This window comes from Rhodnius prolixus, unplaced genomic scaffold (genome assembly GCF_049639745.1).
Source record: "Rhodnius prolixus isolate KJV_2025 unplaced genomic scaffold, Rpr scaffold_2, whole genome shotgun sequence".
Classification (NCBI taxonomy): Eukaryota; Metazoa; Arthropoda; class Insecta; order Hemiptera; family Reduviidae; genus Rhodnius; species Rhodnius prolixus.
The window spans coordinates 63343921-63371441 of record NW_027411592.1 but is presented as its reverse complement, the minus strand read 5'-3'; the positions used below and the strand labels follow the sequence as shown (position 1 = coordinate 63371441).

Here is a 27521-nt window from a genome sequence, read left to right as displayed (position 1 = left end):
TAGTAGTACAGCGGCCAGCTGTCTAGAGGGTGTTAGGCACCATGATGTAGTGGTGGGGGCCAGAGATAAATGAATTTTGCCGCGCCAGTCACGTTTAGATATTCACTGTTGGAGTATCGGTTGTGTCAACAAGCTAATTAACATCGATTAAAGGTGTTTTTTTGATTTCTGTTTTTAATAATTTCTCTATAAAAACAAAAAATGAATTCCTAACAAAAAATTCTCGATTATGTGAAATCGAAAATGGTTTTCGATAGTGAATTTGTGAAATATCTAAGATAAGGAATATTAAATTTTTAAAAAAACATAAAACAATGTGTTTCCTAATGAAATTTTATCTATCTATGAAAATTGGTTTTTCAATGGTGCCATCATTGGTGTTTAGCACAATAATACTGGTGATATTGTTAACGGATAACTGCCGAGTATCTGGTGTACTACATCCGCCAGGATCGCTTCCGACAACAATCTGCGATCTACCTTATTGCAGCTGTGATCAGAAAGTTTACTGCAGATGTACTGAACCTATGCAGGTAAAAAAAACTTAATGTTTGCGTGGAAAGAAAAATAAACAGGAATGAAATCTGTGGATGAAAGCTTGGGAAAGGAAACCGGGATCAGGGATACATCCTGTGTGGGGGGAGGAGAACAGACTCACCAGGACTTCTTTCTAAATACAATTGAACTGAAAGGGGTAGTCAATTTTCACTATAGCAATGGTTAAAGGAAAGACGTCGCTAGCAACCCTCTTACTTATATTAAATTCAAAAAACAATAACTTCGGCGGTTAGCTTGGTGGTACATTGGACATTCGCTCCTTAGGCTGACTTTTCCTTTCAGTTCGGGAAATACAGTTAAGACTTTTACTACAACACAAATGTAATCACATGATTTGAGACTTTGCCAAGCTAATATGCATTGTGGTACTGGGTTCGATTCCCCGGTGTCTAGGCCTTGGATTTTATTTAATGGGTTAATATGAGAAATTTATATTATAGTAGGTTAGGCGGTTAAGAGACTAGACCCGCAATGTTAAGATGTATTGTTGGTTAGTGGATTCCACTGTTCTAAGCCTTGGATTTTATTTAATGGTTTAATATGAGAAATATATAGTAAAGTATGTTAGGCGGTTAAGAGACTAGACCCGCAATGCTAAGATGTATTGTTGGTTTAGTGGGTTCGATTCCCCGGTGTCTAGGCCTTGGATTTTATTTAATGGGTTAATATGAGAAATTTATAGTAAAGTATGTTTTTTAAAGTAAATTGGATTTTTTGGGGGGGGGGGGGTAAATATTTAATCCTTCTACAAAAGAGCAGTCAACGTCATTTACACTGGAATGACGACACACAAAACTACAAATTTTCCTTACACCAGTAAGATCATAAACCGTGTATTTCCGGCGGAAACTAAATAGCAAATTTACACGATCGTAACATCTACTTTTCACACGGATTAGAGAAAAACTACTGCCACACATACACAATAATACTTTCAATGACAAATTACCCATTAACTCTGCCCACTTTATTTTAATTACCTATAATAAACAATAAAGACCCCAAGGTTTTGCTTCAAACTAAAGTTGGATTGCATCAATGTATTATCATCTCCTTAAACAAAAAAGAATTTTTGAGGGACGCGTGGTTTATGCAGGAGCGATAATTTTAAAGTGTTTAAAGGTCTTTATCAGAGAGGTCGATGTACGAATGCTAAAAAAGAAAACGTTCCGGAAATGTGCACACTTCTGACCGGGTGATTTTATAGTTCGAACTAAGGAAAAGTCAAGTAATCGCCTATTTTTTCAGGCGGGGCTTAACGTGCAACTACCAATTAGGTGTCCTGGACGGAGGCGACTAGCAAACACACTTTACTATAAATTTCTTTTATTAACCATTAAATAAAATACAAGGCCTAAGACCGGGAATCGAACCCACTAAACCAACAATACATCTTAGCACTGCGGGTCTAGTCTCTTAACCGCCTAACATACTCTACTATAAATTTCTCATATTAACCATTAAATAAAATCCAAGGCCTAGACCTAGGGAATCGAACCCACTAAACCAACAATACATCTAAGTATTGCGGGTCTAGCCTATAACCGCTCGGCTACCGTGGCGCCTCGAACTAAGGAAATTTAACAACGTAAGATTTGATGCTCATTATACACTTTGGTGCTTTAGGAGGGATGCTTCATTCTGTCCGAATACTTTGGGAAAAACAAAGTTTTCAGATCTACGCGTACTTAGTGCATAAACGAAGAAGTTCAAAGTGGTAACCTTCGGAACCATATCAAAGAAACTCCACAGAGTCACGGGCAAAATGGCCCCTACTTAGGGAAGATTAGCCCTCTCCCACAAACGTGTCCTTATTACAGACCTATTTAATTTTTATTTTCCAGGGACGCCAAAACTGTAGTAGACAAACTCAATTTAGATTAGAACGCCAAAACCACACAACCTAGTCGCGATTTCCGGTTACCTATTTACAGGTAATTCTTAATAATATTGAAGTCTGGGGGAATCTATGCCCTAAAATGGGAGCCAATGAGGTGGGGATCCTTCAGGAAAAATTGAAGACATGAATACTTCCGGGTAATGACAGGCCGAGCTTGCTGCAAGTTCTGTTTTTTGGGCTGCCATGATCATAGACGAACTCTTTAAACGGAAATCTTTCTCCTACTTATTGAGGTAACCCTTGATTTCCAGTCATGATTCAGTTTCCAAATTTTTCACATCATTTTGTTACTTCCTGTTACGTAATACCAAAAAAAAATTATCAAAAAATATATATATATTTTTTTTTTTTTAAATAAAAGGCATAATTTGATAGAATGAAACACATGAAAGCACGTAATCTAGAAGAGGTATTCGATAAAAAGAATATGTCTCCTATAGATAAGGCGGTAGCAGACTGATTAGAATGAGTGGCTCGAGCGTGGGTTGGCAGCACTGACATCATCACCAAGTCTTCTCCTCTCACTGGTTACACCTATATAACCTGACACCACAATACGAAACAGAAACTATGACGAGTAAACTGATACGAGACTCTGTCGTGTTTAACTGTCAACATACGTACGGGGGAGGGGCATTTTCAGCAATGTTCAGCATGTTAGCCGATTCATTTCATTCATAGTGACACAATATGTGTGTGTGGCAGAACTGTAAAATTCCCGAATACTTCCCACCCACTCGGAAACCCTTCAACAATCCCTTTCCCAGGAAAAACGTTTCAAGTCCTTACATTAGACGATAAAGCATAAAACTGCCAACTCAATAGATTTCCGAGTAAATCACGAAAAACAAATTACAGAAAATTAGTCACTTCCGGTATTGTTGTTATTGTAAAACTCGTAAATTTTAACAGCTCCTATAACTCTTATGATATAATAAAAAATTATAAGTAAATCATCGGAACATAAAAACTCTAATCTTCAAAGGCGCACACTTCTGGTTTAGATTTTTTTTTACAGCTAATTCAAGACAGATTACAGGACCACTTTAAGCTTTATTGAGAGTTATCCTGTTTTTGAGCTCAAGCAATTAATAACCACTTAATAATCTCAGGCGGAAGTTAATGATCGGATATTTCCGGTAAAACATGTAATACGAAAATCTGGCAAGAGATCACAATAATTCTTAATCTTCTATGAGTAAGTGATAGGAGGAAAGAAAAACGAATTTGAGGAAAAAGTAGATGCGCATGCATCCCTCAATTTTCCAGCACAGTTTCCATGGTAACCGAACAGCTGTAACAGCCGGTATCATTAGGGTAGGTGCTTTTTTTTTTTGATTGATTACCTTTATTATTTTTCTCCATCTCTGCTGGCGAACGGAAGTATTGGGAATTTTGAGGGAAATTTTCTATTTCCGGTTTTCATCCGGAAGTACGTGCTCTGAGGTTCCCTCGGTCTAAGTTGGGTTCAACGTCATTTATATCGGTGTACAATTTTGAAGTCAACTACTTTTAAGTAAGAATTCCATGTTTCAAAAAAAAAAGTAACAATATAAAATTAAATAAAGGAAATTCTATAGAGTAGTAGACTTGAGTAGAAATAGAAATAAACTCGTAGTTAATTACTAAGCAATTAGAAGAGCTACACAAACTTACACTAAACTGTGAACCGATACTATTTATAGATACGAGACGCGAGAGTGGTCTGTGTTTGCTGAAACGTAAACAATCTAGAAGGTCAGATCGGGCTCCCGATAATCCGTCTTGATTTGGGAGTTCCAAACACAAACACTAGAAAAGGAATTCAACTTGGAACTATATAATCTGGGATGATTAGGAATGCACAATTTTGGGAGGATAAACTTCTTCTGTTCCTGTTCTCTGTATTCTATATATGTACTTCCTTTTCCTCCCAGTAGGAAGGTGTACTGTGATCGTCTGGAAATTTTAGAAATAGGCTTACCAACCGGAAGTTCATATTTTGAGAGCTAAGTGTGGAACGTGTCACTTCCTCTACCTTTAACAAAAACTTCCAGTTCTAAAAGTTAAGTATTAAGGGTTTGATTAAACGACAAAAGGTGCACAAATCAGCAAGTACCCATCATTTCATTCATACTTCAGCTCGTAATTTCAACCATTCATACTTCAATAAACGTTCGCTTATTGTGCTTTTTTCAAATGTTAAATTGTTTACAATTTATTAGATGTCACAGACTCTTATGATGGCCATTTTCATCTACAAAATATTTGTTCAGTCAAGTGTAAGTACCCATTTAACTTATTATTAAAGTACTTAACTTATTATTTGATTATAAAACTTCTTAACAAATACTCATTTAAAGGGACTGCATTTAATGATTATTTATTATTACAAGTAGTTATTTATTTGTTATTAACTTTGTGCTCTAGTATTCTTCTGCAGCAACAAAAATACCTAATTTAAATCGAATTGGCCAATACTTCCGTTTGTCAAAAGTAATAGAAAGTAAAAATATGAAAAAAAAATACAGATCTTCAATTTTGTTACGGGTTAAAGAGGGCGTGGTGTAGCGTACATATGGTAGGCGTGGTTTAATGTACTGTTCTCGCTTCTGATTGGCTTTTCAACAAACCTACTTTTCACACTTCCATTCTTCTCAGTGGTTGGCCAATTCTTTATTCCATATTATTTCTATGAAAATAGTTTAATTTTTTCCACTAATTTCCCCCCCCCCCCAGGTATTTAATGAAGAATCAAAATAGGCAATAAAAACTTATCTCAATAAAAACTTGGAAAATAGAAGATTTCTCTCGCTTAATGTCTTGTTTTCTGTACTAATAGTGTAAGGGTAAACAGGGAAATTGGGAATAATGGTTATTTTCTTGGGAAGTGGGTAAAAGAAAATTGTGGGTCATGTTTCATGTTCACCTATTGCTCCCTGCCATTTTGTGTGTTTATTTATTTAGGGCTGTTATTTATCGATTTTTAAAGTTTTAATGATTAATCGTTTGATACCTGCTATTACAATCAATCTAAGTTAAATGGGTGCTACACTTTACTGAACAAATATTTTGTAGATGAAAATGGGTCTGTGATATCTAAGCTTTACAGAGTTATTAGTATTAAAAACATTACTGTTAATATCTACGCATTTGCAGAATTCCTCTTGTATACGAGGATTTGCCCTATATTTTAAGGGAATTTTGGGAATTTACCTTCCAAAAAATGTTTTTTTTTTTTTACAAAATTGGTCATATAAGTTTGGTGTGTTCGGAATAACTAAAATATCGCAAAGCACATCTCTTTGTAAGCTAAGTACCGACCAAGTTCGAACATCCGAAATGCAACAAAATCTTATCCTGGAAAACAGCTATCCATTCACCAAGTACATGATCCCTCTTCTGACTTTTCACACATTCTGGAACCATTGCTGTAAAACCTGATGGAACTGTCAAGAAACCAAGAAATGAGCTCATCCTTAAACATACTTTACTATAAATTTCTCATAGTAACCATTAAATAAAATCCAAGACTAGACCAAAGGAATCGAACCTACTAAACCAACAATACATCTTAGCATTGCGGGTCTAGTCTCTTAACCGCCTAACATATGTCTTATTTGAAGACAATAAGTGAGCCTTGTTTTTTTTAGTGACCAATGGTTCCGGTGTAAACTACTACCGAGTGAAAAAAACCTGACAATATCGGAGTACTTCCTGTTTCCGGTGAAGGAGAGAAATGTTACCTATTTCGTGCGCATGGCTTTCCACCAGTCTTGAAAGTGAATGTGCAAAAACTGAACAAAGCAATATAAAGTCCCCGGGAAATGGGTACTCTTTTTCTTGAACAGATAGACGGGAAATATTTGTTGGACGAGGACACAAGAGGCGCGAGAAAGAGAGAGAACTGTGGAAGCTGAAGAGAAACCATCCAATGAGCAGCTGGTATGGAGGAGGTTTGACGGCAAAGAATAGATAGCGGAACGGGAGGAAGAAATAGGAAGGCAATTTTTCCCGCCGAAGAGATGTGTAAAAGGAATGAGACCGACGACGACCAGGGGGAGTTTCCTGACAAAAAGAAGCATACCATGAAGAGAGAGAGGGTGGCGCGCGAGGAATGTGAAGTTAGGACTGGGACCTACCCAGGCAGAGCAATGCTAGCGGTTGATGGGAACAAAAAGCAAGGGGATTTCTTCTTCTCACAGCCGAATCCCCCGAACAAACCTTTAACACCAGCACCCGGCCACACCCCCACAGCTTTCTCACATACATCCTGTGACTTCCCGCCTCCCAATCTACTTACTGCAGACTCCCTCCTCCTCCACCTCATTGTGGAATCTCTTTCAACAAAAAATCTAACAAGCGAATAACCCCCCCCCCCTTACACTCCACTTGACCAAAGAAGGAGGGAAGGAAAGAAAAACCCCTTCAGGGTAACTCCTAACCACACATCGCCTGGGGGGATTTTACCCGCCTTTTTTGCGGAGGCAATTCTCACAACGACTCTATAAAGTGCTACTTCTCACAAAATAAGGAAAAACAGAAATGGTTTCTCCTTCCTCTGGAGAAAAGACGAAAAATCAATTTACACTTTCCCTTATTGAGTTTAAGTGGAAAACTTGCGAAATTTTCTTTAAACGTTCCCTTTAAATAAAGATGGACAGTCATTAAACTTTCCTCTCTGTTCAATAAATAACTATTCTACAGTTTAAGCTCTAAGAAAAGCTCCAAACTTTTATTTCCGGCAACAATGTAATGAAGAAAATTTGATACTATCTAATAGACTTCCTGCAGCTAATAAAAAGAACATTAAGAAGTACAGTTTGAGAAGAGGAAAAGAGAAATCGGAAGAACTATTTTTGGTCAGAATAACTGAAAACCATTACAGCCACTATGTTAAAGCTCCTCCAATAAACACAGGAAAGGCACATAAGAAATACAGTCAATATTAAACACATGGGAGGCGATAGAGGTAGACCTGTACAAACATGTCAATAAGAATACAAATCGGCATAATAAAGAAGGACGATATGTTCCCTGATAGATGTCCGAAAGCAAACATATGGAAAAAAAAATGACATCATCTAAAGTCTAAGTTCTGAAGTCATCGGTACAGCCACAATCATATGTGGAACATGTGTGCTCCTCGGGGAGAGATGGGGGATGTCTTAGACAAAACAACGATGTCAAGATGCGGCGAGCAAACATGAATTTATTGTTTTCTCTACTCCCGCTCCAGTTGAACGTACAAGAAGGATAAAATGCAGGCAATTTTTGTTGGACGACCAAAAAGAAGTTGGGAAAACCCGCAAAGCTAAGATGGTATTGTTGGTTTAGTGGGTTCGATTCCCCAGTGTCTAGGCCTTGGATTTTATTTAATGGTTAATACGAGAAATTTACAGTAAAGTATGTTAGGCGGTACAGAGACTAGACCCGCAATGCTAAGATGTATTGTTGGTTAGTGGGTTCGATTACCCCTGGTGTCTAGGTCTTGGATTTTATTTTAATGGTTAATATGAGAAATTTATAGTAAAGTATGTTAGGCGGTTATAGGCTAGACCCTCAATGCTAAGATGTATTGTTGGTTTCATGGGTTCTTCTAAAACTTCGACAGTCTACTTAAATAAAAGGCGCCCACTTGAGCGAGTTTTTATCCACAAATGGCGATAAAAGAATAAAATAACTCTCCATTCAGTTCTGTTATCTCAACAGCAAAGCGAATTTTATGGGTCGTTATCTCGAGAGTTACACTCCAGGTGCTACCATCCAGCTGACTCACTAAGCATCTATCAAAAACTCCACCTTGGGCAAATAAAATTTAAAACCAACAATATGAAATAAATGTTGCGATCGAGTGAAATGTGAGGCGCTTTTTGAGATACTTAAAGTTCAAACTTTACTTCTTAGCAAGCCAGGACAAAGTATAGGCACTTAAGGCGGAATTCTGACCACCTCTCTCTCCCAGTAAGTACGGATTAATCGGATTTCCGTGAAGTTTAAAAATAAAATCGTAACAACCATGTTCTGGGAAAATATTAAAAAAAAAAAAAAAATAAAAAAAAAAAATAAATTGAAACTAGTAAAGTGATACACTTCCGGTAAAACGATTTCTACCAAAACCCTTATTTTGGTACCTAAACCAAAAAAATATCAAATATAAACTTTGGGTAATTTTTGTTTTATTTTTGGGTTTCGCACAAACAAACACTACCCAATTTATAGAAAACCACTTTTATGCGATCTCAGGGGACCCTCAAAATGATATTTCCGGTAAAAACTGAAAGCAGAAAAATCTGCTCGATAACAATACGTTCCTCTTATGTAGAAGGAAGTAAGAGACGGTAAGAAAATATCCGCTTAATTAATTTTTATTAAAAAAGAAATAAAGTAAAAAAAAGTAAAGTAATGCCTACTTTTTCAGGCAGGCTTTACGTCCAACTACCAAATTAGGTGTTGTGATCGGAGGCGACTAGCAAACATACTTTACTACAAATTTTTCATGTTAATCATCAAATAAAATCCAAAGCCTAGACCTGTTAAATCGAACCCACTAAACCAACAATACATCTTAGCATTGCGGGTCTAGTCTCTTAACCGCCTAACATACTTTACTATAAATTTCTCATATTAACTATTAATTAAAATCCAAGGCTTAGACACCGGGAATCGAACCCACTAAACCAACAATACATCTTAGCATTGCGGGTCTAGTCTCTTAACCGCCTAACATTCTTTACTGTAAATTTCTCATATTAACTATTAATTAAAATCCAAGGCTTAGACACCGGGAATCGAACCCACTAAACCAACAATACATCTTAGCATTGCGGGTCTAGTCTCTTAACCGCCTAACATTCTTTACTGTAAATTTCTCATATTAACTATTAATTAAAATCCAAGGCTTAGACACCGGGAATCGAACCCACTAAACCAACAATACATCTTAGCATTGCGGGTCTAGTCTCTTAACCGCCTAACATTCTTTACTGTAAATTTCTCATATTAACTATTAATTAAAATCCAAGGCTTAGACACCGGGAATCGAACCCACTAAACCAACAATACATCTTAGCATTGCGGGTCTAGTCTCTTAACCGCTCGGCTACCGCGGCGCCAATTAAAAAAAAAAAGGAATATTTTTTCTGTTCGGTTGAAATTGTAAGAAAAGTTGGAAAAAGTTGAAAACTAGCTAAACAGGATGAAACCTACTAAAGAACGGAAATAAGCGAACGAGTGAACCCATAAAACAGTAGGGGTCAAAATATTTGAAACTTAATTATACGCATCTCAACAAATACGAGTTTGTCACTTCCATTTTCAATCGATCTAAAATGGTGTGCGTCCAGAAAAATGGATTTGGCAAAAAAAGAAGGAAACCCATCTATTACTCAATAAAATAATCGCCAGAGAGATTATTGGCCCGTCAATGCTAAACACGTAATCACAGATTATTAATTGGCCCAGAATAAGGTCATACAGTAACGCCCTCTAACTAACCAAACCGTAAACTATTCTACACCTTAAACATCGTCTTCTACAATACCACTGCCTTCTTGATTCTATAAAAAATAACCACAGCTGATTAAATATTTATAAGCGATCTAGAAGCACTGAAGTGCAGTAATTTTGTGGCACACGCAACGTTAGTATTTTTAAAGGAGAATTCTTGGTTTAAAAAAAGGGAAAAGGGTAAATAAAGAAATAAACCATTTAGTCTATTTTTAGATTTGACCCTAGGAGTCTATTATAGGAAAATCAATGCTCACTGTATCATTAAAGCTCGACAACGAGGCCAAGTCGATTGGGGGAATATTACTAATTCTGTTACAATCTACGCGTCACAATTGCACATCTCCAGTTTGGCCACATTTTTTCCCAAAATATCATCATCATCATCTATCCTTCTAAGTTACACCGGAAGTGGAATGAAAAACTAGTTTCCTATTAATAAGTAAAGAGTAAAGTAACTGCCTATTTTTTCAGGCGAGCTTTACGTCCAACTACCAAATTAGGAGTCGTGGACGGAGGCGACTGACTAGCAAACATACTTTACTATAAATTTCTCATATTAACCATTAAATAAATCCTAGACCTAGACACAGGGGAATTGAACCCACTAAACCAGCAATACATCTTAGCATTGCGGGTCTAGTCTCTTAACCGCCTAACATACTTTACTGTAAATTTCTTTGATTAAGCACTAAATAAAATCCAAGGCCTAAGACCGGGAATTGAACCCAGTACCACAATGCTTATTAGCTTCGCAGGTCTTAATAATAAACTATTTCGACTAATCAGCTGATCTAACAGCTGTTTCAATTATTAAAGAATTTAATCATTAGAATAATTAACTGGAATAAAATAAATAAATAACATTTACAACGCAAATAACTTAGACCAGCTCAAGGCCACAATACTTCTGCATATAGAATAGTATACAGTGAATTTGTAGGAAGATAATTTTGTCGAACAAAAAAAAAAACTATACACAAAGAGTGCGCTGCTGATAATGTTAAATTTGTGCACTATTTGTGAAAGAGCCGTAATGCATGTCCTTGCACATAACATAAAGCTCTCCCCCGCCACCACCAGCCGCTACGCCTACAGCACATAAATTTACTTTGTGACAAATATCATGGGGGGGGGAAATAAATTTTTGCATTTTTTTTAACACAAAAACTAACCAGGAAGATATATGGCTGACGATTTGCTCATTTTGTTTCAACATTTGTTACGTAATTCTCTATAAATATTTTATTTAAATTGATTTAAATTTATTAATATATTATATATCTAGAAAGAAGTAAATAAACTATTTACGTCTCTCTAATTGAAAGTGCCGCCTTTGAATGGCCTCATGCCTGGTAATCCACTGTGGATCTTACCATTGTAGCGATCATGACATCAAGGGGAAGGAAATGATCCCCCCCGTGAGATTGGGGCTGCAAACACTAGTTTTGTGTTTATGAGGATATGAGCCCACAGAATTGGAGGCCAAGGAAAACGACTCCTGTCGTTAAGTAAACCCCTCTAAGCCTTGTAAAGAGAAGAACCAAAAAGGGGATCGCACCAAGGACTTTACAGGAAGGGACCTACCTGGAGCTACTGTGCGGACTACGTCAATACTTTAAACTTTCCATTCTTGTTGCTCTAGAGTTGGTCTCCCAAACTTTTATTGGGAATAATTTCTCCAATAGAATTCGATTAAAGGACCGCTAGGTGAGAGAGTGTGGGTTGTCTTCCCTCTAATGTAAACTATCAAGGGCGCTTAAATTTGCAGTCGATTTATTGGAAAATGGATTTTTCCAATTTTCCAACAATTTAAATTTCTGAAAATGGGCTTCTAAATTTCGTATTTTCGTAATAATTAAAATTTATTTATCAGGGGAAAATTTTTTTTGTAGGTTATGAGGTGTGTTAAACATGTTGCAAAAATCAAAGCGAGAATATTAGTTGGAGGAAGTCGTGTGAGTGTCCACAGCAGGGCTGTTTTCCCCATTTCAAGGAGGATGAGGAAGTTGAAGTTCAAACCATGGAGCCAGTGCGGAAGTAATGCACAGGTTACTGATTGCCATGTCTTGCATTTAACAAAAATGAAAGGTGGCACTACAAGAGGTTAAGAAATCGAACGACTATTTAGCTCTCGATTGTCTAATCAAAAAGTTCTCTTTAGATATATCAGTGTAAAAATAAAGGCAAGAAGAATTGAATGGTTGGGGACAATGCCGGGGATAATCGGATGCCAAATAAAACTACTTTTCTCCAAAATGGAAGGTGCAAGAGGTAGAGGACGGCCAAGAAGGCGTTGGATGCTGGAATTGGAGACTGACTTGGCGGAATCACGGTGTGGCTGATTGGAAAAGGAAGGCGCTGGACAGAGAGAGGTGGTCAGGGAGGCTAAGACTCGATCAGAGCTGTAGAGCTATTTAGTAAAGCAAAGATTAAAGATTCACCGAGATTTCAACCAACCAGGTTACAAAGAAAAACTCTACGCTACAGCAATTTAAATGCCTTAACCGCCATGATATCTGCAAAGTTGTTCACGAAATTATAGCTACACCCCCAGCTCCAACGAAGAAGGCCCCTCCAATGTGCCTGTGGTTACATAACTAACATTGTTAACAAACATAAACAAACACGAAGAAAGCAAAAGTTATGATGAGAAAAAGAAGAAGGAGAAGAAAAAAAAAACTTGTTTACGACAATAATTAGAGCAATATTTCAAGTTCGCGTCAGCTCTACTGGATTGCGCCACGAGCGAGCAAGACGATAAGTTGCTATCTACTTTACTAAGTCAGTGGAAAGTAAACAAACCAACTTTATAAATAAATAATTCCTCAACATTACCAACCCCCCCTTCACTTGGGGTTTTAACACTTGAGGTTTCCTCTCTCTCTCACCCCCACCACTCACTTGACGTGCTTCTAAAACTTTCAGAAGAAATAAATCAATAAAGGAAAACTCTTCGCAACCGTGGCAGCGCCGAAAAAAACCACTAAACCAACAATACATCTTAGCGTTGCGGGTCTAGTCTCTTAACCGCCTAACATACTTTACTATAAATTTCTCATATTAACCATTAAATAAAATCCAAGGCCTAGACACCGGGAATCGAACCCACTAAACCAACAATACATCTTAGCATTGCGGGTCTAGTCTCTTAACCGCCTAACATACTTTACTATAAATTTCTCATATTAACCATTAAATAAAATACAAGGCCTAGAGACCGAGAATCGAACCCACTAAACCAACAATACATCTTAGCATTGCGGGTCTAGTCTCTTAACCGCCTAACATACTTTACTATATATTTCTCATATTAAACCATTAAATAAAATCCAAGGCTTAGAACAGTGGAATCCACTAACCAACAATACATCTTAGCATTGCGGGTCTAGTCTCTTAACCGCCTAACATACTTTACTATAAATTTCTCATATTAACCATTAAATAAAATCCAAGGCCTAGACACCGGGAATCGAACCCACTAAACCAACAATACATATTAGCATTGCATGTTACATATTAGCATGTTACTTCTCGGGGGAGGAAAAATTCAAGGCCTGGTGAGCTTTACCCAAGAGCAAGCTCTCCCAGAATTAAGAGTCTGATTAAACGGACGGGGTCTAGAGGGTAGGGGAGCCACAATAGATCTCCAAAGGGGTCGCAGTGGCGGCATAAGCCTTTTAAAGACCGCCCTATTAGAATCTAATCTAATAATCCAGTATTATCTATATTCTATGTTAAGGGCAGCCAAACATTTTGTAGAAAATATGGCGGCCTACATCATTGTTGTATCCCTAACTGGGTTTCGAACTTACATCCATCATTAGGGGTAGATTAATGAGTTTAGTGTAGAGGTTGCGATTTCACTCGTGTTTTGGAAAAAAAAAAAAAAATACGTGCATCAAAATACCGGTAAAAAACTTTCTAACCTGATAAATTGCCCACCAATCAGTATTCAAGGAAGTAACAATGAACTTCGATAAAACGGAAGTGCTTAACGACCTTTAGTGCTTCAATTATTGAGTCGACCTTGCAACATGCGGGTGTATACAGCTCGTAATTAGAAGAGGAAGATCTCTAAATACGTAACCTACTTCATATTGAACCTCCCCAACTGTTATCTGTTTTCTTCCTTCTCCACCATTATAACACAGCCATTCGCACGTAATCGTATTCCATTCTGACAATTGGATCATTCCATCTTAATTTTACTATTTTTTCTGTTTTTAATCTTCTATTACTATTTTACAAAAAAGTAGTTTACAGACTAATTATAGATATTATGGACAACAATTATGATAGATTAGGGGTCATTAAATTGTTTGTTTCAATAATCGTAGGAAATTATAGCCAGTATTTTTTCTATTTTGGCGTCTCTCCATGAGAAGTATTTGAAAAGTTTTATGAGAACGCATGTGGAGGTAGCGTTCAGTTTACTTCTGGGTAAACTATGACGATAATTCGTAATGCGAATTTACACCGGAACTAGCAGAAGGCGACTAATTGCGTTACGCTCAATACTCCGGACTAAGGCTCTAACTTTAACCGGAAATGGCCCTTTTTCACTGAAAAGCCATTTTCATTTTTCTTGTGAGATCGCTGCAAATGACCACAGCAAAATTCCTGTAAACATGGTACGTATACTAATTGATATCTTTGGTATAACATCATGCAAACTTTTATTAACCCCATCCGTGCACTCGGAAATAGAAATTTTTTTTTTTTGAGTATTTCTACGGAAATGGGGGAGATTTGTTTTGTTTTCCATGGTAGTTTTAATGGTTTTAGATTCTTGTCACTTGGGAAGCTTTTGGAGGAAAAGCTCCCAAAAAATCTCTTCAATAATGACTCACTTCCGGTTTACAGATTCATACGTTAACCTTGAAAATCAAAGACAGTATCGATAGTACGTAATCATCAGGGCACCCACTGTGAGTTTTGAGCGACTCTTGATTTTAAACGACTTGAAAATATGTATCTCCGTTCTCAAACTCAGATTCGGAAATGGAAACACGCTTAGTAATTTCTAGAGGGGATAAAATCAATTAAATTTTTAATTTTATTTATTAACCAACAATTAATTATATTTTAATAGCTTTCTCGGTGAGGCCATTCTCAGAAACATTAAATGAATGATAAGTTGAAACGAAAATTGAATAAATAAACATCGTATCAGTCAATAATATAATAATAATATTAATAATGATGGAATAGATAACCTTTATAATCTAAATGGCAGCTGAATTATATAAAATAGAAAACTCCACAGGATGGTTTTTTGATTCATTATATTCTATATTAATAAATTTAATTATCGTTCTATTTGCATTCAAAGAATTATCTATCAAGTATTGATTGTGTATCGATATGTGAATCATCACGCTGATAGCGATTGAAATCAATTTAATTGTTGTTTTGACATTGAAAGAGAAAAAACAATTATAGGGTTTTCTAAAAACATTTCATTTTTAAATAAAATTTATGTTTCTACTGCTCATAATATTTTTCCCAAAAACTTCACTCAGTGAAGTGAACAGTGTCGGCGGAGGCGGATTTTTAAATACTTACAAACAAACGTATAACGCTGTACGGAATGTTTCCATAATGGTGTCTGGTTTCTTACTGACCGATGTGGGTACTGACAGCGCGCATGCGCCAAATACCGACCGCAGCACTGCGGCGGCCGAATTTCAAAATGGTACTTTTTTTTTTTTTTTTAAACACGCCTCGTATTTCATAAATAGCATATTTTATCGAACCCGGAAATAAATTTATTTAAATTCGATCAATCGATTTTTTTTTTTTTTTTTACCTTCTGGTTAAGAGGAAGTATGTTATTATGAACGTCGTATCAAATTTTCTAGATCAAGTTTCCGTTGGGAGTAGACAGGTTCAAGTTTCTTGAGTTGGCGCTTACCCAGTACGCTAACCCTCACCGAGTATTATCTAATCAAATATAGCCTAGACTTATTTGAGAAGTTCTTTTAAAGTTTATACAGATCATCTACATCCGGTTGCAGCAAAAAAAAAATGTGACGGTTAAAAAAAAAAAAAAAAGAAGAAAACTTTTAGCCTAATTAATGAACATAACAGAGGATTGCGGAAGTCTCTAAATTGGGAACATCCTCGACAGGGCAACGTTTCTTCAATTGGATTCATTTTGTCGCCACTTTCTTCCTCTAATTCTTACAAACCTCTGGTCTGAACACTCACACGACTTCCTCGGCGTTCAACGATTCTAATCTCCCTCTCTAATAATTACGTACAAATTCTGGGGTACCCTAAGCATGTACTTCCGGTGAAAACTGAATTTTTGATTATGGAACCTATCGCAGTGCTGACCGTTACTAGCAGTAACAGAAAACGGATCTCAGTTGCAGATTTGTCTGCAGATTTCCCTAGTTAATAGATTAGGATTAAGTAGGAATGAATGGTTGGAAAAACTGTAGTAACTAGTTGGCAGTAACAAGGTAGTAGTAGGTAACTAAGGAAAAATAAATAAATAAAAACTGTTCGGGAAAATTGCTTCATTTTTCTTTGTAGTGTCATTTCTCTCTTGGAGCTTTTCCTATTGTCTTGAGAGACCAGCCTCTCTGTCTGCTACTTCCTCTTCCGTGCAGGAGGTTCCTCGCAGGAAGTTACTCCCCCCCACCCACCACCTTGCTCTCCAGGATCCTTTATTTTGCTCTAGACTTCACAGCCGACCTACCACCCTCTCTTCCACGATCTTGATCTTGTTTTACCCGCCCTTCTTTCCCTTATCGTATCTCTTCTTTCAACCCCTTCGCTCCTCCACCCATATCTTGTTACTCTGTGTTTTCTTTCATCCAGAATTTGCTTTGGTTAAAAAAAAACCTCTCCAATACAAAGCGGGGTAAGAATTTTTCCCTTTGTTGTGTACAGGTAACTTTTCTTCATTTTCCCCTTACATAGGCCTGGAAAATGTAGCTTTTTTTTTTTTCTTTGAGCTTTTACTTAAGTGAAACATTTTGTGAGAAAAGGCTGTTTTTGATTGCAAGAAGAATTTTTGCAGGTCTTTGGATGGGGACGAAAAAATTGCAATCAACTCCTCCTACAAGTCTTTCTGTTAAAACAGTTTGCGTTCTTAAATTTTCTTAGAATCTGTACTAAACCGAGCGGTTAAGAGACTAGACCCGCAATGCTAAGATGTATTGTTGGGTTTAGTGGGTTCGATTCCCCCAGTCTAGGCCTTGGATTTTATTTAATGGTTAATATGAGAAATTTATAGTAAAGTATGTTAGGCGGTTAAGAGACTAGACCCGCAATGCTAAGATGTATTGTTGGTTTAGTGGGTTCGATTCCCGGTATCTAGACCTTGGATTTTATTTAATGGTTAATATGAGAACTTTATAGTAAAGTATGTTAGGCGGTTAAGAGACTAGACCCGCAATGCTAAGATGTATTGTGACAAGTCCCTCACACTGACACAAAACGTGCATAGCCGTTTCCTCCTCTTCCTCCTGACAGAACCTACAAAGGCTGTCTCATCTGCTAGGCCCATGCGATGCATGTGTTTTCTGAACCTACAGTTAGGTGCCAGTTAATAGGCCTACAATTATCCTTATAGCCCCACACGGTCTTGACGGATTAATTCTACAGTCAGCCTTGGCCGAATAGCCCGTTATGAACTCCTCCTTCGCCTGTCTCTGCCCTGTGGTGGCAAATGCTAGATAAAAAGTGACACTATCTGGTGCCCTAAAAAAACCTTGAAAACCTATTTAAAACTTGGTAGTTACCTACAGGAGTTTTAAAAACCATCAAGGATTCATTTTTCAAATCCTGAGAGAGCTTATTTACAAAACTGTTTCAAGCATTATATTTTGCGTATTTACTTGGCCTTAAGTGAAATTTCTGAAGTACCATTTATCAAACTTTACCTATTTTAAAGTAGCTTTTAGCTTTTAGGGAGGAGGGTCTAGATGGAAACTTCGGGAAGAGGAGGTGGGTCTATTAGTCGGACGTTCAGGCGGAAAATGAGAGGAGTTTGTGAGAGGAAGAGAATCTTAAGCCGATATTAACGTGTACAGGCAGGAAGTTGGAAGCCGGTATTGCGGGAAAGTGGAAGGAAGTATAACCTGGCAAACATTTCCAAACTTGTTCCCTTGCACGATATATTAGATCTAGCGTGCAGAGTCATTAATAACGCCACTAGATGCACTACATTACAACTAATACCTCCTAGGTAGACAGCTATTATAGATGTCGCCCCTAGAACTTCAAAGTAGCCGCCATTGAAATAACCCACGCAAAACTATCCACCCTTCTTTCCGGTATCTTTTAAATTGCAGTAAATAGGCTGCAGAAAAAAAAAATTAGATTTTAATAAACAACCCTAATGTTCCCCTAAAGAGACATGTCCGAATTTTCCGCAAACATTTCCAAGAGAAAGATTCCTTCCTTCGAAGGATTTTCGGCCCTGAGAAAGATGTGTGGAGAAGGAGACGAAACAGGGAGCTATATCAACTGTCCGGGAGAGGTGGATGTGGTACGTGTGTGATAAGGTTGGGAAGACTGAGCTGGGCTGGGCATCTTGCGAGAATGGATGGCGGATCGATTCCCAGGAAGATCGCTCAAGATGGAGGATAGACGGGGAAAGAGAGGAGTAGGCAGACCAAAGTTGTGATGGGAGGATGGTGTCATCAGTGACGCAAGAAACCTGCTAAAGGTGAGAAATTGGAAAGAAGCCGCTGCAAATGACCGGGAACTATGGAATAGACTCATAGGGGAGGCTAGGACCCACCAAGGGTTGTAACGCCAATTAGATAGATAGATTTCCAAGAGAAAGGTGCTGTAGATTTTCTATCCGCTCAGTACTGAACAGTGGATTTCTAAATAGCTGGAGGAGTTTGTTTTTTTGTCCAAAAACCGGAAATCTAGAATTTTCAAAACTTATATTACGTTTAGGAGCTTCAGTTAAGTCCAAATCTATCAACCGGGAAGTAAAGCTTCACAGAGTCGATTTTTTAGTTTGCATTTTTTTTTTGTAGACTGTGAGCTTTTCCCAGGAAAACTGAGGACTCCAGAGGGAAAAGCGAGGAAAAGCTTTCCTCTGAAGTACCATTCCAATATTAATTAAAATTAAATATACAAGTAAAATTTCAAATTGGAAGCAAAATAGGCGGAACCGGAAATATTGACTTATTGAATATAATTCTACAGTGTTTTGTAATGCTTAAAATTTGAGTTCCGTGGAAATTTCATGACGTAAATTGCGATAAGAGTGAATGGTGGGGGGAGAGGTTAATCTAAAGATAAACTCTCAATTTCACTGAGACCTAAATTTGGAAGAATAATAAGCCAATTGTCGGCTGCAAAAAATTAATTTAGTCATCTGCTAATAGAAAATACAAATTTGTATTTTCCTTTTAATCGGGAAAATCGTAATGAAGTTTGCAAACAGAAAAAGATTGTTTCATTATCTCAGTTTCTTTTCTGTTTTAAAGTGAGTGGAGCATGTTCGTGATCTTCGTGAAGAAGATATTCCCATGGGATAGACACAAGTTTTAGTGAAATGGAGAGAACGAAGATGGACAGGCCGACAGTTGAAGGTGGCCAAGGCTAGCGAGGGTAGAAGAGGCTGAGAGTTCCAGGAGCTGTGTAGGCAAGCAAGGGGTGCAACTACCTCCTGAAGGGAGGTTAGTTCGCCGACTTCTTCTGTCCCCTCCGTGTCCCAGAGTCTGGCATCTCAGGCGCTCGCTCCCCATGGCAACCTGGTGACCACCAGTGCCACAGTCCTACATCTTGCTCCCCCACCACTCAACTCAACATAAAATATACTCACGCAATTTACTCATCTAATTCCACTCTTGAGCACAATATTTCACTTCCTGTTTACGTCACTAAGTGAGAAAGGTGGCAAACTTAACGGCTTCCATCACTGGTCGTCGTTCACTCCAATCATGGATACAGTTGCAAAATAAATAAATTAAAACAAAAAAAAAAACAGTAAGTAAGAACGGAAGTATTGCGATCGTGCCAAATTGTCAATATCGATATTTCACCGGAAGTGCCCGTTTCAAGATTCCCAGTGATGGAAACAGTAGCTTCTAAAGGAATGATCTTGCGCAGAAAGCAGCTCCAACATTATCTTTGCTATTAGATCCGACCGGAACTTGGCGATGGTAACCCTCAAGCGGAAACAGTACTTTGTAGATGCGTTTTCCCGCGGGAAAAGCTCCAAATGGTTGAAACTTTCCTTAAAACTTGTTGCTGTAACTAAGTACATGTAGATTTCATACCTTTTTAAAAAAAAAAAAAATAAGTTTTTCCGTAAAATCATATAAAGGGTTAATTTCCCGGAAGTCCAGTCTCCTTTGCTATTAGATCCGTCCGGAACTACTGTCACCATCAAGCGGAAACAGTACTTTGTGGATGTGTTTTCTCGCGAGGAATAGCTCCAAATGGCTGAACATTTCCTTAAAACTTGTTACTGTAAACTATGTACGTGTAGATTTCCCGGAAGTCCAGTCTCCTTTGCTATTAGATCCGTCCGGAACTACTGTCACCATCAAGCGGAAACAGTACTTTGTGGATGTGTTTTCTCGCGAGGAATAGCTCCAAATGGCTGAACATTTCCTTAAAACTTGTTACTGTAAACTATGTACGTGTAGATTTCCCGGAAGTCTGTATATTGTTCCCAAAATTCCCAATTTGAAAAAAATGGATTCTTTCGAAGATTTCTCTCAAGATCAGCTTCAACAATTTTATTTAAATCTCGAACATCCTAACTTGAAGATATATTAACTTCTACTTAAAGCATTTTTCTGAGAAAATTTCTTTTAATAGTGGGGATGAAGGTTAAGTTCTCCCATAAAGTGACGATTTAGGATATGTGGATTCGAGTACTTGTGTGTTATAAAGTACAGAATCAACTGTTCATCATTTTTAGTGACTGATTCATAGTTTCAATAGGGGGAAAAAATAAATGCCAGTTTTCAGTCGTGATGCATTTATTCTGCCCTGAGCTTTCGACCTAGGGACTAGTTCATCTTCAGGCCGGCGGAACAAGTTTACAGATTGTTAACAATGATTCTGTTTCGATGAATATGTATAATATAATGAAATTTACAAAAATTATTTACTCAGTCGATGAACAGACAAGACAGAAGACGCACCAACCCTGTAATGTAAAAGTATTACTTCGTAAATTAGGTAAATAATTTTTGTAAATTTCATTATATTATACATATTCATTTTAATAGAATCATTGTTAACAATCTGTAAACATGTTCCACAGCCCTGAAGATGACCCTAGTCCCTAGGTCGAAAGCTCAGGGCAGAATAAATGCATCACGACTGAAAACTGGCAGTTATTTTTTCACCGTGTAGAATCAGATTTGCGGAAGTACGTGTTGTTTGGAATATCAATCCACCGGAAGTACTACTATCGGGAAAGCCGAATATCGCTGATTTTATCCATCGTAGTAAGCATGTGTTTCCCCCCCTCTTCCTCCTCTGACCAGTTTCAGGGTTTCATATTCCAGCACCATTTTCAACCAATTTTTGAACTTTACGCAATTTTCATTGTTTTCAAATATGATTTTAACCAATTTATAAAAAGCTCAGCTTCACCTCACAAGGTTTTGCCAATATCTCAAACCTATAAAAAACCAATAGGGACCTAGTTTGAGATAGCACTGATCATTTATACAATATTTCAAACTTATTGTACGCATCTGTGGGCGACTCTGCCCAGAAATTACCTTATTCACTGGAATAGGCAGAGATATATGCGCATTATCCATTATTAATGCAATTAATACGTTAATTGTACATAAACATAAATCATATTATACATTTGTGGGCATTACAGAGGATGGGCGAGGTAATAACTGTTATTAATGCAAGCAAATATTATATATAACTGTGGACTATAAATTAGAAATGAGCTGACAACAATATGGCGCAATCAGCTGACTAAACAAATCAGCTGTTTATTCACTGTCAGCTCGCATTCCATCAACAAAAGCTCTATTAAATTAATTATTACTAATAATAAGATTTATTTTAAATTTAATCATCTCACAATGGAGTGTTGAGGTTGATTAAAAGCCTCAAATTAATTAATTTAATTTCTTACGTTAAAGTAAAGTAATTGCCTATTTTTTTCAGGCGGGCTTTACGTCCAATATACCAAATTAGGTGGTCGTGGACGGTGGCGACTAGCAAACATAATTTACTATAAATTTCTCATATTAACCATTAAATAAAATCCAAAGCCTAGACCGGGGGAATCGAACCCACTAAACCAACAATACATCTTAGCATTGCGGGTCTAGTCTCTTAACCGCCTAACATACTTTACTATAAATTTCTCATATTAACCATTAAATAAAATCCAAGGCCTAGACCTGGGGAATCGAACCCACTAAACCAGCAATACATCTTAGCATTGCGGGTCTAGTCTCTTAACCGCCTAACATACTTTACTATAAATTTCTCATATTAACCATTAAATAAAATCCAAAGCCTAGACCGGGGGAATCGAACCCACTAAACCAACAATACATCTTAGCATTGCGGGTCTAGTCTCTTAACCGCCTAACACACTTTACTATAAATTTCTCATATTAACCATTAAATAAAATCCAAGGCCTAGACCGGGGGAATCGAACCCACTAAACCAACAATACATCTTAGCATTGCGGGTCTAGTCTCTTAACCGCCTAACACACTTTACTATAAATTTCTCATATTAACCATTAAATAAAATCCAAGGCCTAGACCGGGGGAATCGAACCCACTAAACCAACAATACAACTTTGCATTGCGGGTCTAGTCTCTTAACCACTCTGACTACCGTAGAGCCTTAATTTCTTACGTTTTATTTTATTTGAGCCCATTTAGCCTAAAAATTGCTCATCTCCAATTTTGTTTCAATTACAGATTTTTTTTGTATTTTTTTTTTTTTTACAGTACTTTTTCGTAAACTCGAAGTTAGTGTGAAAAGAACAAGTTACTGTAACTTGAGTATTGTAATAAGAGAAATTAGGGAGCGTGTTCACGGCAGATTTCTGTCGAGGGGAGATTTCATAACTTGAAAGATAAATATGATCCCAATTAAAACGGGAACAAGAAGTACAGAGCCCCAGAATCTGTGAGCACTGTTTTAAAGTAATTTAAGATCTAAAAGCTAGATATTCTTTTCCCTTCAGATTCCCCTCCTAACTTGCTGGATAACTGAAGCGGAGGATACACTGGCCAAAAAAAGCAGGCGTTGAAGCATGATACCCTTAAAGCCCCCCCGAACCGCTCCTGCCATGTCTTGTTTGTTGGCTGTTTGCAAAGAAGAAGGAGGAAGGATGAGGTATTGTTTAATTGTGTACCACCCGCTCGACAGTCAGAGCCACACAGTAAGCCTTCTCACTCTCCAAGTAGGAAAGTCTCAGAGATACCCGAACAATCTGTCACCCGGGGGGGGGGGTTCCTCTCTGCGTATAACATCCTTTGAAGGGAGGAAGTAGAGGTTTCTATTCTTTCTTCCCTTTTGCATGAAACTCTCCTTGTCTTTTTTTTTCAGGGATCCTCTTCTCGTGTTATCTCTCTTAAAGCCAGGCTACAAAGCCACTAGCATCATATGTCCTGTACATGTTCAGGGACACGAGGGGGAGGTACAGCCCTCCTACACTGAGGAATTAAAAGAACATCAAGCATTTCAAACAAAAACAGACTGGTTATAATTGTAAAGGGCAACTTTTCCTTTTTTGGAAAATGTACAATGGCTTTGTGTATGGCCAAATTTAATGAAGATATTCAAGAAAAAGAGAAAACTCTGTGACAGGAGAATTACATTTTTCTTGAAAAGTAGAAATTTTACTAAAAAGATTTCAATTTTAAATAAGTTTATTGTAAAACCACCTAGTGGCTGCAGTGCGTTGTAGTCGTACTTACTTCCGTCCAGGTTCCAAAGAAAATCAAATAAAGACTGCTTGGTACGTTACAGAAGACTAGAATAAAGAAACTATACTGTACGGAAGTACTTCCAGTGGAATAGTCTCCGAAGTTGGAATTTTGGCTCATAACAGGTGATAGAACTGTACTTACACTACAGCAGAAAGTTATAGGAGAGCTTAACTACACTTCTCCCTTAGCTTAAAGCTTCCTGTAAAAATGTTTCTAATTATTTTCTTAATGTTTTCCGGAATTTTCTCAAAAAAGAAAAAATCTTTCCAGCTGATTTCTTTTGAAACCAGCCTTACGCTTTGTCTACGATGTTTTAAGATATACTGAACTCCAAATCTCCGAAGTTGAAATATGGGTACATCGAACTCATGAAGTGGTACACAGTCCGTCCAATCCCTTCAACAGAATTCTTAATCACAGTATTGGATATCCTTAGGTAAGATCACTGGACCAGCCGAGCGTGCCTTAGTCAGCACCACTAACAATGATATCCTACAGAGAGGAACTTCACGTCTCCCTGCCTAAATCTCTTTTAAAAACTTTTTTACCTGCAAGTATTCGGTTTTTTTTTACCGTTCGATACTTCTTCATCTGTTTCATCCAGGTTTCCCTAGATCTTAAGGTCACAAAATTGTTTGGAGACAGCTGGTATAATGTGATATCCCACCCTAGCCTTTGCGTTCTATTCCGCTTTCTAGCTTGGTTGCAAGCAGACACCTAATCTCCTAAGATGGTGGACACCTTTCAAAAGTGGAATATTAATATTTTTTAAGGATTTCCACCGGGAAAAAAGGGTGGTAAAGGGGGTGGGAGGTAAACGAACAAGAAAATACCAGAGAGCCTGTTGCTTTTCTCAGTTTCCCCATTTTCTTGTTTCAACCACAATGTTCTGCATGGAATTTTCCACTTAGTTTACTGGTATATAATATTATATAAAGTAAGAAAAACATTATGGGGACTTCCACAACGCGGTGGAAAATATAAAGGAGAGTTCATTTCACCACCGGTGGATGAGAAAAAGAAAGCAAGAAGGAAGTTTCCCATGCTTTTGAAAGTTGCTACACACACACACACACACACACGACATAGTTAGAGAATAAAGTACCGTCAGGTATGAGGCAGCCTCCCTTCGTAGGGGATATCTTCCACTTTGTGAACCATTAGCATAGAGGCCCGGGCCTAGAGTTCTCTTCCAAAGCTAAAACTCCTGTGGTTACCACAAGGGAATATCTTGCCAAGTGAGGGGCACCATCTTCTTGGTCGACTAGATTACATGTGTTATAATAATGTAGCCGAGTATACGAGCATTGCCACGCTCATGCGCTGTATTGGTTACCTCTTTTTTTGTCTTGTTTACTTTTATTTATTTTGTATTTTAGGCGCGACGACATCTGAGCTTATTGGCGCCCGGAACTTCTTTTCAATGCACTGCCGGTCTCCTTAACAGAAACCTATCTATTACCGGACAGTGAGCTCCTACAGGACTTAATTTCCATCTATAAACTATTATTTTATTAGAATTCTAATCTTTGTTTGGTTTTACAAAGGTTGCCATTTTTTTTAAAAAAAAAGGGCAAGTTCTATCAGCACCATGTTTTCTAAATCACAAAGTAATTTTGCATAACGCTCCATGTTTGTTCCACAGTTCTGCCAACAGCACAACAATGCTTCAACCAAATTTCCCGATTTTGTATCCCCCCCCCAAATACCAACCATGAAACTCCCATGAATTTTTTTAACGAGGGTATTGCAAGTTAAAATTTTTAAATGGCAACTTGGCAGCATAGTCAGTCATGCAGACATATGTTACAGAATCCAAATATATGTACCAAGACCAAGGTTTTTCTTTACGTTACAAAAATTATGCGTGACTAATTGAAAACATGTTGCTGAGCAAAGAGCACGTGTATTCGTTAAATCTACACGTGTCTTTAGAATGTCTCAAGTTTTAGTTAGGACGTCAGGCGCTGATCAGCATGTTTATAACCCGTTTTTTAACTTTAAACTAAAACGCTACAATTTCCGCTACCGGCCTTTGATTTTTCATTATTTTTCCATAAAAATCACACAAATTGACCTTATTTTCTTTTTTTCCCAAAGTATAAATAAGATAAATCAATAAATATGAACACAATTAAACAGATATTTTCATTTAAAAAATTTTATTGCATAATCTCATAATTTATCAAATCAACCTACAAGGGAAAAATTAGTAAAAAAAATTCTAAACTATATTTTTCTAAGAAATAATTAGTGCTAAACTATTGGACTAATCAGATGGCAGAGCTAGAGGTGTGAAATATAGGCGGTTGGATTGGCCAATCAAAAGTTGGAATTTTCATAGCGTCTACGCCCATTACCGAACTGCAATGGCTGCTTGTTAAAGTGTGCTACTTAGCACATAGTCTTAAACTATCCTACCATTTAAATGATACAACACTTTTAGTTTTTTTTTTAAAAAAAAAATCCTAAATTAGAAGTACGGTATTAGAATTACAGCATAAGAATTACATCTTAGAAGTATAGGGTTAGAATTAAAGTATTAGAATTACAGCGTTAGATTTACAGTTAATGTTTTAATTCTAATGAATTAGAATTGCAGTATTAGAATCACAGCATAGAATTACAGGGTTAGAATTACAGTATCAGAATTACATCTTAGAAGTATAGGGTTAGAATTAAAGTATTAGAATTACAGCGTTAGATTTACAGTTAATGTTTTAATTCTAATGAATTAGAATTGCAGTATTAGAATCACAGCATAGAATTACAGGGTTAGAATTACAGTATCAGAATTACATCTTAGAAGTGCAGGGTTAGAATTAAAGTATTAGAATTACAGCATTAGAATTCTAGTATTAGAATTACAGTAAAAGAAAGTGGGTGAAAGTCCGAACATTTAGTGATTGTTTCTCGCCAGGTTCACAAGTTTTTTATGCCGGCGTTTTATTGGTATTATTATTATTATTATTATTATTATTTTTTTTTTTTTTTTTTTTTTTTAGCGCATCAACAGCTGAGGTTATTAGCGCTCGGAGCTTTTTTCAGTGCACTGCCGGCCTCCGGACAGTGTTCTCTCGTTACAGACAACACTGTCCATCACCGGACAGTGAGCTGTAAGAAGCTTCTAGGAAGAGAAAATCTAAGGGTCAGCTGCTGGATTCGAACCCGGGACCTTCGCGTGGGAGTCCAGTATGCTAACCTCATAGCTAATCCCTTCCCTTATTATTATTATTATTGTTGTTGTTATTGTTATGGAATAACCGAGGCATGCTAAGCTAAGAGCTTTTTGCGGTAATGACTTCCACTACCAGTCTTAGTCTTACGATTTTATTCAAAGCTTAATATGACAAAATTTATAGTAAAGTACATTTGCCAGTCGCCTGCGTCAACTAAATCTAATTTGATAGATGTAAAGCCTTAAGCTAGTGTGGCGGACACATTCTAAAACAATTTTGCCATAAAATGACTAAATATTTAAAAAGTACAACTTGAAAAATTGTTATAAAAAAGATGGCTATACCGATATTTGCTAAGACAACGCGTGTATCTATTTAGGAATAGACTGATTTAGCAGTCTGAGTAAGCAAGTTTCAAAACGTCTGTCTTGGAGATGATATAGTAATGCATTAGATAGTTCGCTATGTAAACA

General features: G+C 37.2%; 2 protein-coding genes across 6 annotated transcripts in view; one reads left to right on the top strand and one right to left on the bottom strand.

Moving 5' to 3' along the window:
• hiw (MYC binding protein highwire) overlaps positions 1-27521 on the bottom strand; it is a 305440-nt gene that overhangs the window by 223261 nt on the left and 54658 nt on the right. The window lies entirely within an intron of this gene.
• The window catches only part of LOC141450155 (uncharacterized), a 35444-nt gene continuing 7937 nt past the window's right edge, over positions 15-27521 (top strand). Inside the window, exons 1-2 of one of the 2 annotated variants that reach the window (XM_074120296.1) lie at positions 15-153; positions 386-533. In XM_074120296.1, coding sequence (XP_073976397.1) covers positions 528-533 — 6 coding nt within the window. In that variant the 5' untranslated portion in view covers positions 15-153; positions 386-527. Of the gene's footprint in view, positions 534-27521 lie in introns of both variants that reach the window. The other variant, XM_074120295.1, reaches the window with a different exon arrangement.